Source organism: Euprymna scolopes, chromosome 15 (genome assembly GCF_053919585.1).
Source record: "Euprymna scolopes isolate OS-2025 chromosome 15, ASM5391958v1, whole genome shotgun sequence".
NCBI lineage: Eukaryota > Metazoa > Mollusca > Cephalopoda > Sepiida > Sepiolidae > Euprymna > Euprymna scolopes.
This window is the reverse complement of record NC_136496.1, coordinates 89,383,248-89,396,717: the sequence shown is the minus strand read 5'-3', so window position 1 is coordinate 89,396,717 and position 13,470 is coordinate 89,383,248. Positions and strand designations below refer to the sequence as shown.

Below are 13,470 nucleotides of genomic sequence, written 5' to 3'. Positions count from 1 at the left end.
AAAAGTACACTTTGAAGATAAATAAATTTCAAATTGAATCTTGTACCTTTATTTTTAAAGCCTATAGTAAAAACATTTTGTTTAACAATTTTCATGCCTTGGATGAAATGCTTTTCTAACTTGTATCCTATCTTTTTAAGATTATATTTTATTTAATTTATTAATTTGGATTTAAAAAAAAGATGAATATGGTTTTGTGTGTATTTATAAAAACCCTCCTACTCTCTATTTCAGATTGTATTTCTCCTCACATCACAACTCATTTTTGCAACCCCCTCTTTGTATTATTACATGTCTGAATATTCTCTTTGTTTCAGTTTGTAATTCTCCTCAAACCACAACTCTTTTTTGCAACCCCCTCTTTGTCATACATGTCTGAATAATGAGAAAAATCTGAATTTTTTTAACAAAAACTTTAAAATAACTTTTTTAGATTACATTTTTTAAAAACTTCTTTCAGAATAGAAAATCTTTACAATTTAATAAGGAGCATATTTCATATAGGTTTCATTAAAAATATTCAGTAGATATGAGAAAAATAAAGATGAAAATTTCAAAAGGAGTGTATAACTGGTTACGCTCAATAGTAGTCCTCGCCAGCGAAATACTTTGTTATTGTTATTCTATTATTATTATTATTATTATTATTATTATTATTATTATTATTATTATTATTATTATTATTATTATTATTATTTAAAACATTTTGTGGCCTGCGCTTTCGCGCGAGGACTAATATTACGTTTGCTAAAATAAATTATGAAATAAAATCTTACGAATTTTAAATATCTCGGACGACTTTTAAAGTATTCTGTAGTTTAGTTTCGACATTGTAACTAATCTAATTTCTTGACTTATTTCTTAGCATTTTTCAACAATTTTATTTTTCAAATAGAGTAATTTTTATGAAGATCTATATTTAGAATATAAAAGTTAATATACTCTGATCTTAAATGTATAAATCGTTTTCGAATTTCGCTTGAAGAAATTAATATCCAAACGAGAGGCTGAAGTTTTCAAAATGACTTGCGAATTCCGTCACGAATAAAACACAACAAAATGAAAAAGAACGTGAATCAGAAATCTAATATATATACTAGAATAATACCCGTCCCAGGACGGGTAAAAATGAATTCCTCGAACAGAATAGTTTGCACCGTTTTTATGCCCTCTTACGAAGATTCAAATCAGGATATCATCAGACTAAATCTTACGTCTAGAATGCTTATTCCAATTTTGCTCAAAATCCTTTACATGGTTCTGATTCTAGAAAATGTCTAAAATTTTAGGTTCAAGCATAAGGGATATTAAGAAAGAATTGGAATTCAGGAAATCTTTCTTAATTCGTGTCTTACGACTACAGATAAAACTGAATGCATATCTGAAATGTTTGAATTTTCAATTGCGAGATCTGCCCATATTTTGCCCCGTAAACCTTTTTTTTTTCATATATATTCCTCTAAAAATGGAAAATTGGGGAATATTTATTAATTGATATCTAATACCTATTATCAAAATTTCACGAAAAGATGTAAGGTATCCGAATTTTCACGAAGTGCTTCCACGCCTACACTCTTTGCATAAAACTAAATTAAACTAAATATAGCTCAAATTACCACCTGTTATGCCTACAAGCTATCGATAAAAATTCGATCGGTTAATTAGTTTAAGAATAAATTCTGTAATACAAATATATAAGCGTATAAAGATATCTGACTTTATAAAGCTAGATATAAGTGCTTCAATTTAATTCTTAAAACATGTAATTCTAAAAAATTAATAAATAAATAAACTGAATAATTATCAGTTATAAGACGCTATTTTGAATTTTCCATTTATAAGTAACGTAGCGTTTGCATCTCTGTCGATTGAAAAGCCCCCCCCCTCTTCCTTTCACGTATAAACGGGTATACGTCAATTTAATTTGAATTTCAAGGAATAATGTTGCGTCCTCATTGTATAAGTAAAAAAAAATGATCTTAAAAATATGTAAATGTGCCAAATTAAAACAACTTTTTGTATAAATGTTGGAAGAGATAGTCATGAACTGTCTTAGAATACAATAACGATGATTGTACTCGTACAAAGGCGCCCATAACTTCTTAGGCTAGCAATCAAGGCTACCAGCAATTAACACAAGATTTAAGGGAAATTAAGTGCCTATAAATGTCAAGTTGGTGGGCATACACTGTAAACAGTCGGAGAGTATTCAACGACCGAAAGTCGAAATATTGTATTTGCGCTAAAACTGTTCGCTTTCCCTTGATTCCCTAAAGAGGGCTCAACTTTAATCTTTCTCTCTCTCTGTCTCTTTCTCTCTCTCTCTCTCTCTGTCTCTCTCTCTCTTTATATATATATATATATATATATATATATATATATACCAGTGGTGAAAAAAACGGACTAGAGTGCTCAATGTGTAGCCAGAGCAGTATATAGGAAATTTATTACTGTGAGTCCAGAATGAGTTTACATATTGTTTCAGCTAGAGGAAGATCCTCAAAGAGAGGAAATATCCAACTATATATATATATATATATATATATATATATATATATATATATATATATATATATATATATATATATATATATATATAGTCCTGGTCAAAATCATAAAACCACTTTAGAAAGCAAGCGTTTACGCACATTATCGAATTTTTAGTCAAACAAATGGTTGAAAACATTGTCAAAAGGGAAAATATGATGGGAAAAAATGAAATCACCCGTTGATTTCGACGTATGACATTCTGCCACAACAACTAAGTTGTTCGGAGATGCACACAAATGATTTGTTTTTAATGGTGGGGGTTTTGTGTAGAACCAACCACACTTATTGCTACTACTGCTAACCTTTATCGGTGCAAATGATTGTCACAAGACAGAGCATAAAGGAGACCGCAGGTTTTTACACCAGAGTTTACTTTCTCATAGACGTATGTCTTAATGAAAACTGGAAGTTCATCTCCCCTAGTAAATTAATGCGCCTCCAGATACCAATCTTGAAATTTCTACGACTTGCCGCGTTTACATACATCGCCTAGCCTACCCAAATGGTCACCCATCTGGTACTGGCCAGTTTCATCGTTGCTTAAATTCGTTGATCTGGAGAAAACCGGTGTGTCAACGTGATTGTGCCGTAAATACGTAGTACATACGTATACAGTAACGCCAAAGCGGTTGGTTCTACACAAAGCCTTCACCATGAAATTTATATATATATATATATATATATATATATATATATATATATGGATTTCTGAACAACTTCGAACGTCGTACGTCGAAATTGACGGAAGAGTACAGTTTATATATATCTATATATATATAAAAAAGTGAACGTGTCTGTGTGTGTGTGTGTCTGTGTACATTTCCCTACGCAATAACTCTGTCAATTTTTAGTCTACAGACTCGAAATTTGATATACAGGGTACTGAGATTTGGGAAAATCGGTGTGATTGGGTTTCGGCCAGAAATTTGGCGATGAAGGGGTCAAAGTTCAATGATTTGACCTTTGAGAACTCTACAAAACTCCTCCGCCAATTTTGGGTCTACACACTAGAAATTTTAGATATAGATTCCTTGGACAGGGATCTAACTTAATAATTTGATTTGAGCCCAAAACAATAAATTTTAAGTGGTCATAATAGGGGTCAAAGTTTAAAAAAATTTACCGTTTTTTTTCTCAGCATACAGCTCCAAACACTCGGGCAACGCCGGGCACCCATGCTAGTTATAAATATTAAAGAATTAATATTTATAAAATAATCTCAACCAAATGTAAAAGCTCGATTGATTAACTACTTGTTCTTTATATATATGTATGGATATATATATATATATATATATATATATACATATATATATATACATACATATATATGTACACACACACACTTTATATATATATATATATATATATATATATATATATATATATATATATATATATATATATAAGTCATTGTGAATATTATTTTTAGAATCGTCTGTACTGACGATTGAACCATTTAACTTCCACAAAACTGTCACTTAGAACTAGCAATTACTAAAAATTTCGGTTTCGCCAATAACATCCAAGATGAGAGTAGTAGTCCGAATAATTCAAATAACACATCAATTCATACCTAAGAAAAACAAATCATAAATAGTTGTTTAATTTCCTAATATCATAATATATTTTGTGCATTTTTAAAAGATTCTCATTTTTTTTAGCTATTCATGAATGTCTTATTTATTTATTTGCTTATATATTTTTCCTTTGATTAGAACTAAAAGTTGGCATTAAATTTCTCATTTCTTGCAACCAGCATCACGATGACGCTTTTTTTAAAATTTTATTTTATTTTATTATGGAAATCCCTCCAGACAAAGCATGAATCGACTTTATGTAAGGAAATAAAAATAATACTTCAAGCTCAAAACTAACCAACGATAAATGTTAAATGGTTAGATACAGACCAGAAGACAGCAATTCTTACACGTTTTTCAGAAAACAACGCTAATGGAATGTAAGACTTAAAGACAAAATAAGCAAAGCAAGAGTTATGAGGCTCCCAAAAGTAAACCAAAGGTCAATATTTACTATCTTTATGCTTCTGAATTTATGATACGAGGAATGATAATTCGTATTATTTTGATTATTAGGTTCACTGATCCTATTTAGAGTGTTATTTTCACAATGTTTCGGTCGATATAACCTCCGACCTTCTTCAGGATTTTCTTGTCCAACTTGAAAATATTTCTGTCGAACTCGGGAATCTGCAAGGAATTTTTAACGGAACCCTTTATTTAATGCATGGGGTAGTGTGCTTTCGTTTCGTCAGCCATGACCGGTTAAAAGCCTCAAGTAATTCACAATTGTATTTTGAGTATCGCCCGCAATGAGGACTGAACCTTCAACCCCCGGAAGAGTGTAACTTACAACTGAATTTTAACAAATACTTTATCCTTGCATGGGGTACAAGATTCATTTTATCGAAATTCAGATATTGTCTTTTTTTTTAATGGTGCACTTGTGTTGTCGATGAAGAAACGGTTGCAATATATATATATATATATATATATATATATATATATATATATATATATATATATATATATATATATATATATTAGATAAACATCAATTTTATTATTTGCAAAGTCTTGAATTTTGTTTTCTTGTCACTTATATGTTTCGGTTATTTCTCCCCTTTCTTGTTGTATATTAATATTTATGGTGAAGCATGCTTAACTGAAAATATTTATTTAATGCTGAAAGCCCATTGTAATAGAAAATTATAAATAAGTAACATATAAATAAAAAACCGTTTTTTTTTTTTACTTAAAGACACACACACACACACACATGCACACATACATTAATATATAATGTATACGGCATAATCGCGTTGACACACCGGTTTTCGTTAGATCACCGAAGTTAAGCAACGTTGAGCCTGGTTTTTACCAGATGGGTAACCATTTGGAACTCTAGGTGCTGTATTATTTGTTTCATTTGTTTCCAGTCATCCTGTGCATAATCTTCACTTGCTACTAATATTTAATAATATCGACAACAACGACAACAACAACAACAACAATAATAATAACAACAACAACAACAACAACAATAATAATAATAATAATAACAACAACAGCAACAACACATGTTATTCTTAAAGGTGATGGTTTGTTTTTTGTAAACTTTTTAATCAGTATATATATATGTGTTTTGTAAACTTTTTTAATCGGTATACACACATATATATATATATATATATATATATATATATATATATATATATATATATATATATACTGATAAAAAAGTTTACAAAAAATTAACCAAGTCCATCAGCTAGAATCGAAACCAAAACAATTAAAGCTTCAGTTATGTTTCATCGTTTAGTGTTCTAGCCACCCTGGCTACCGTTTGAACTATCTCGACAGGCAGTTAAGAAAGGCATAAAATATTAGCTATGATTAATTTTCGCATGCAAAACCTAATAGAAATGTCGGCAGATTGAAATGAACATTTTGCGTTTCAACTTGCCGACTTTGTACGCGTTATTCATTATTCATCCATCCAAACAAAGACTTATAAACCATCCTTAATGTATGATTACTAGGGCTATGACAAGAGAATATTCTTATCATTGTTTTGACTATCGAGTATATATCCGACACAGTTATTCAACCGAGAACCACATCACTCTATATAAAAGCATATAAAATATCAACGGATACACACTTGAGAGTCAAAACAATAAAAAGAATATGCTGTTGTCCTAGCCCTAATGATTTCTCTGTATTTCATATTAATTATTAGCATGAATATCCGGCGTTGCTCGGGACCATAAAAATAAAACTAAACAGACGTTAAACAGTGTTAATTTTCTTTTTTTTTATGTGAGGAGTGAAAAATAAAACTTAGAAGACTTTAAGGGCGCTATTGATGGTTGGTTGGTTGGTTGTTTTTGTTTTACGACATATCAACCCTTTTTAAGTTATTTAATGCCGAATCCAGTGATTTTGAAGAAACATTTTTTAATACAATATATATATATATATATATATATATATATATATATATATATATATATATATATATATATATATATATATATATATATATCAAGTCGGTTTCTATTTAACCCATGGTTGGACCCTAACAGGTACTAACACTCCAGGTCAGAGTGAACCTGGGAGCAATGGCAATTAAATGGTGGTTCCACACTCCCCAAAGCCTGCAATTTAAAGCGCCAAACAAAATTAAGGATGTCACCAGAGCATTACTAAATCTAAGTTTCGCTCCACCGTTTCTTTGTAAAGAAGTGACAATAGTTAGGAAACGATAAATGAAATCTGGATTTAGCGACTTTCAAATTTAAAAATGCTGACTCATTTCCAAGGCTTTACATGATAGCATCAAAATCGTGTTTAATTTTTGATAATATTAAGTGATATAAATGGTCATTTGACACTCAATGAATTAATCTTTTCTTTTCATGGTTACGTGATACAAAATACAAACTTTGTAGAATTTGTTTTGTATTTTAAAATTTTTAGCTAGACATACAAACATACAAACACACAGACAACTGCCATTTATACAATATATTATCAGTTATTTATATATTAGCCTCCTCTTCTTTTTCTCATAAAAAATTAATTTGCACAGTGCTTATCACTTTTCTTTGTTATTATTATTATTATCAGTTATCATGAAGATTAAGATTAAGCCGTGCTTTCTTTGTTCATAAAAATATAGTTACATAAATGATTATTGAAGCGAGATTTATTATTATTATTTTTTACATAGGTATAACCACTTATCAAGGCCCAGAGACCACTCGTGGATAAGGGTTAAGAGTGTACAGTAAGTCAGTTGGACAATAAAGTAATCATTAGTATGGAAATTCGGTAAATTTGTTAACAAGTGGAATGGCACATCAAGAACTTATTTACGTTAGACTTGAAGACAACCATGTTGTAGTCAGTTGGAAAGCAGGAAAACGGAAGACAATTCCACGGGCGTGCAGTTCTAAGAAAGAAGATTTGTTCATGGAATCTATATTTAGGTTTAAGCACAGATAAAGAGTGTTTCTTGTGAAAGTTTGGCTAGGGGGGGGGACCATAGATTGAAGCTCAGTCGAACACTTTTTTTTTTACCTTATATTGATGTTTGTTTAAATAAACACCAATTTTTGCCGATGGATTATGAGATCATCTTTTGTTTTAGCTTGTTTAATTATTGATTGGTTTACAATAGATTTTTTTTAATCTGTTTTACTCTACAGCCCCACCTCTTAAACTTTTCCAACCGTAAGATAAAACTGTCAAATAAAAAATATTTGATGGTGCCCAGGAAAGGAGGCCTCTTAAAAATCTTTAGAGATAATAGATGCCCTTTGTAAGCATGGCTACGCGGAAATCTATAGCGAAGCCAATGTTGCGAAATCTTCAACCGTTTTTGAACTGAGTAAATGGCAAGAAATCTAGGATGACTTGAAGAAGATAGCGAAGACTTATATTTCAGCATTTTCAGTCTCTTAGAATAGTCACGAAATCAAAGTTTGGGCGTCGAGTCTACCCTACTATTTGCATTATTACTTGTCCCAAGGATTTATGAGTGAAATCGATACAAAACCCCAACAGAGCACGAACCCGGTACCCTGAGCTGAAAATATAGGCTTGTAATCAATACACCACATCACTTCCAAGGATACGACTACACAAAATATACTTTTGGAACAAATGTTCTAAAAAATAAAAACCCTAAAAAACGTAAAGTAATCAACCATAGTCGGGGGCGATCCGAAGGTTCACTGTTTATTGGCTACTACACCGAGATATAGTAGAGGGCGCCACTCTTGATCCTCAGCTTGTAGTCTAGCAAGAGACGCTTTTGAGTATGATTCGAGTGAGGATTGAAATCCGATCTCCCATTCCCTTAGCGAAAACTTTAACGATTATTCCAAATGGTCTCAAATGTCTGATACAAAACATTTTATGAATAAACTGGATGAATGGAAAATAAATGGTAAAAAATAAATGTACAGGAAGAGTTTTGGGCACTATCTGATGAAATATTTTAAAATCTCCCCCTCTCTCTCTCTCTCTCTCTCTCTCTCTCTCTCTCTCTCTCTCTTTATTTATTTATATATATATATATATGTATGTATATATATGTATATTTATATATATGTATATATTTGTGTGTATATATATATGTATATATGTGTGTGTCTCTGTTCTCGCAAAGGCTGGTATCTCCTCCGCGTTCACCCTCCTTCGCCAAAGACGCTTATGCTGGATAGGCCATGTGCACCACATGGACAATGGGCGAATCCCAAAAGACATTCTCTACGGTGAACTCACTCCTTGCAAAAGGAAAGTTGGTCGTCCTTACCCCCGCTCCCCGCTATGTCGACGTATGCAAACGCGAAATGAAAGCATGTTATATTGACTCTACCAGCTGGAAGCCCAAAGCTAAAGTTCGCAACATCTGGAGAGAAACAATAATCAAAGGCCTGAACCTTAAGCGAAAGGTCCGTCGCAGAACGGACGGAGACCAAAAAACAATTCAGGAAGGGCAGTCAACAAAATGCAACAGATTACCAACACAACGCACCGACCTACACCTGTGAAGTCTGCAACTGACAATGAAAATAGGTTTATTCAGCCAGAGAAGACTGTGTTCAACAACCACTACAGGCGTAACCCAAAAGTCTTCTAGACTGACGGATGCCAACAACTAAATAATAATATTTTTTTTATACACACATACACACACATACACATATTTATATATGCATTCTTATGTAAACTTTCTCCTTTTTTATTTTTAAAAGTTGAAATAATTACAAAAAGATGCACAAACAGACTAAATAAATAACTAAATAAATATAATACCACAAAACTAGAAAACATCTATAACCTGTCAGTATCCTTTTTCTCTATAAGACCACCATTCGACTATACTTGCAGGATGGTTGCCACACCTGGGCTGGTGCACAGCCACCAGTCTCTCCTTCTTGGACAGGCACAAAAAGTCTCTGTTTTGTATTATTTGAGCTATTCGGACTACTGTTCTAATTTTGAGTGTTATTCTCACAACGTTTCCGCCGATATAACCTCTCATCTTCTTCAGGTGTCTCTTGTCGGACTCCCGTTCCATCATCCATAAGCGAGTAGAAGTCTTAAATAATTTCGTAATTGTATTCTTATCATCGCTCGCACTGAGGGTTGAAACTTCAACCTATAGAAGAATGTTACTTAAAACTGAATTTCACTCAAGATTTCATTCTTTCTTTTTAAATTTTTTTTACTCACGTTCACTTCTAACAAGACATATCGCCACTTGGACGTACGGAGCTTCTATTTGGGACCAGGATTAAGAAAGATTAACAAGATGTTGGTTTACTTTACATTCAAACTTCTGCATATCAGTACAGTCAGGGAAGCAGGGAACAGAAGGGAATTCCAAAGCCTAGCTGTGCGAGGGAAGAAACTGTTAGAGTAGAAAGCTTTCTGACATTTAGGGACCTAGTTTTTACTAGTTATGCCACGGGTCCTTATCCTTAGAGGGTTTTCTATTCAACAAAAAATTCCAGTGTTCGATAAAATAAACTGAAGAAGGGCGAAGGTTACATCGCTCAAAACGTTGTGAGATTGATATTCAAGATGAGAACAGTAGTTCGAAAAATCCAAATTATACAAATACACTTTTCAAAAAATTTCTTAAACATGAAGAAACTGTTGTATCGCTATTTTTGTTTTACAAGTACTTCCACGGAATGTTCTCCGATGAACTTACTGAACTTGTAATTTGGGCAAATAAAAGTTAAGAAACAAACAAAAATACAACACAGAGAAAGATAAACAAAACGAAATGAAAAAAAAATGATAATAAATAATCCTTACTACTTCTTCTTCTCTCTGGTTCAGCTTTTTTCTGATGTCCAGAAGGCATGAGAGAATCCTTTGCTGTCGATACACTAAAAGTGCTCCCAGCTTCGCTTCTTGTGTCATCGATAGACAGTTTCCTTTCCGTTTTTTCAGCCGCCTTTCCTTCGGTTTTCACTGCTAGTTTATCTTTGGATTTATCATCGGCTTTTTCTGCTGGTTTCTCCGCCGGTTTATCCGCCGGTTTGTCCGCTGGTTTGTCCGTTGGTTTGTCCCCAGCTTTTGCCGCCGGTTTGTCCGCAGCTTTTGCCGCCGGTTTCTCAGCTGGTTTATCCGTCGTTTTTTCTGCGGGTTTTTCTGTTTTCTTCTCGGCCGGCTTTTCTCCTGGCTTCGCAGTTGGCTTTTCTTTGGGTTTCTCTACTGATTTTTCTCTGGGTTTCTCCGCCGGCTTTTCTTTTGGTTTTTCAGCAGGCTTCTTCTCCGCTGCTTTTACTCCCGGTTTCTCTGTGGGTCTTGCTGGTTTCTCTTCTTTGCCTTTAGACGAGTCCCTTGGCCTTTCCGACCCCGGTTTCCGGCCAGCTGCCGCTGTTTTTGCTTCCGGTTTCTTTTCCACAACTTCGACTTTTGCAGGAGCCATCCTCTTTGGTGGTGGCGCTTTCTTAACATCAGAGACTGGTGGAGGTCTTGCGGGTGGACTTCCAACCCTCTTGGATCTTGATCTATCCGGATCTGATCTTCTTGATGGTGGAGATCCTGGTTCCACTTCTCCGTCAGGTGAATATCCAAACTTACCTACATTAGAACGAGCGGTAGGAGAAGTGGGTGTCGTTGGAGGCACATAATTGTGAGGCTTATCTGAACTAGCAAGTCCCCCCACTGGGTTGTAACCGAACTGTCTTGGTTTCGAACCTGCGTTAGTAACAGGAGGCTTTGCAGTTGGTATAAAAGAAATCGGCCCTGTCGGTGGGACATACGAGTAAGCTTTTGTTGGTGACTTAACTTTAGGTTCTTCTTTTTGAATGGGTACGAAAGATACTGGTCCAGTCATAGGGGTATATCCATGCTTCCTATTGTCACTTTTGTGCTTAGGTTCCTCTTTAGGTCTTCCAGGTGCTTGTCTCGAGGGTTCTGGCCTTTTAGGCGGTCCAGCGGCATGCCTGGCTCTTGTTGGAGGGGATGTTGGTCCTTCTGCTGGAGATTTACTTGGTCGACCCGGTGGAGCCTTTCCAGCGGGCTGTTTTCGGGGATCAGCTTTTCTTTGGTCGGGTTTTTTACTCTCTGGTTTTGTTGGGGGACTTTTCTGTGCTTCTGCAGCCTCTTTCTTTTTCTTCTCCTCTTCCAATGCCTTTTTCTTTTTTGCTTCTTCAGCGGCTTTCTTCTTCTTCGCCTCTTCCTCAGCCTTCTTCTTCTTCGCTTCTTCCTCCGCCTTTTTCTTCTTCGCTTCTTCCTCAGCCTTTTTCTTCTTTGCCTCTTCCTCTGCCTTCTTCTTTTCTTCCTCTTCTTTCTTCTTCTCTTCCTCTACTTTCTTCTTTTCGTCTTCCTTTTCTGTATCCGGAGGAGGTTTAGGTGCTTCTGTTATAGTTATTGTTGGCGGTCCTGAAGGCGGAGGGGGTCGTGCTGGTAGCTGAGAAGGTTGAGCTTGTGGTGGAGCTTGTTGAACAGGTGGGCCGCGAGGGGGATACCCAGCATAATTTGGAGGTGGATAGCCTGCTGGTGGTTGTGCAGGGTATGCAGGATAACCCGGGGGTGGTTGACGTGGGGGTCCTTGTTGTCCAGGGTGCCCAGGATATCCAGGTGGTCCAGGAGGCCCAGGATGCCTAGGAGGTCCGGGAGGTCCAGGTGGCGCGGGATGCATAGGAGGTCCAGGAGGCCTAGGAGGTCCAGGCTGCATAGGAGGTCCATAAGGTCCAGGAGGTCCAGGGGGTCCAGGATACCTCGGGGGTCCTGGTTGTCCAGGTGGTCCAGGTGGTCCAGGTGGTCCAGGCTGTCTAGGAGGTCCAGGTTGTCCTGGATGCCCTGGAGGTCCACCAGGTGGATACTGCATTGGCGGTTGACCTGGAGGGGGTCCATATGGACTTACTGGTGGTCCAGGTGGCCTTGGTGGCCCTTGTTGACCCGGTGGGGGATAATACATAGGTCGTGGGCCAGGAGCACCTGGAGGTCCTTGTGGTGGTGGATATGGATATCGAGGAGGTTGTCCAGGGGGACCTTGCGCTGGTGGAGGGTACTGGTATCCTGGGGGTGGATGTCCAGGTTGGGGCCCTGGCGGTTTATTTGCGTTAGGAGGTTGCACACCCTGTACGGGTGTGCTCGTCGTTGGTGCCATGTCGAACAGAGGAGAACGCCACCCGGTAAACAAATTCGCTTACTCGCTGTGTGTTTGATGCTCGCCTGCGCAGCGAAGGGTCTTCTTACCTCGACTATTCGGAACAAACTAACGAAGCCCAGCAGCGATGAACGAAACGACGACCGCGGGAAGCACCGATGCGATTGGCCAACCAATAAGCGTCGACGTACGAAATGCCCTTGGCTTACGACGATAATCCGCAAGTTTAAGCCGATTAAGCGGCTAATCAATAGTATACAACACTTAAAGTTGTTGGAGAGTGTTCAACCTAACCGCACCCAGGTATCGTTTGAACAACACAGAAATAACAACACTAACAACACATGAGTCCTCCTCTAATCCATTGGTGCGTAACAGAACTTGTCGTCGGGAGTAAAACACTTTATCGGCCATATAAACCGACAGCTTTGTTTAGAGATAGATCAGATCTAGTGAATGGCCACATCGAAGCTACATGACACTCTATTATATATATATATATATATATATATATATATATATATATATATGACTACTTTATACATAAGTTAATATGCGAAGATATAATTTTATGCTTTTATTAAAAAAAAATCAGTATTTACTTCAACAGTGCTCAATACATAGGTAGAGCTAAGTAGTAAGTTATGAAAATATATATGGCAATTAAGCGACACAGAATATTCCGCGTTTCATTTTCAACAGAATTCCTCAGGCTTACGCCTTATTCTTATATATATATATATATATATATAT

The 13,470-nt window shown here is 35.7% G+C and overlaps 1 protein-coding gene across 1 annotated transcript in view; it reads right to left on the bottom strand.

Annotated features, from left to right (window-relative positions):
- The window catches only part of LOC145293975 (uncharacterized), a 58,597-nt gene extending 45,794 nt beyond the window's left edge, over positions 1–12,803 (bottom strand). Inside the window, exon 1 of the mRNA XM_080140858.1 lies at positions 10,410–12,803. Within this exon, the coding sequence (XP_079996984.1) occupies positions 10,410–12,717 (2,308 nt within the window). The 5' untranslated portion in view covers positions 12,718–12,803. The remainder of the gene's footprint in view (positions 1–10,409) is intronic.
- Between the last annotated feature and the right edge of the window lie 667 nt (positions 12,804–13,470).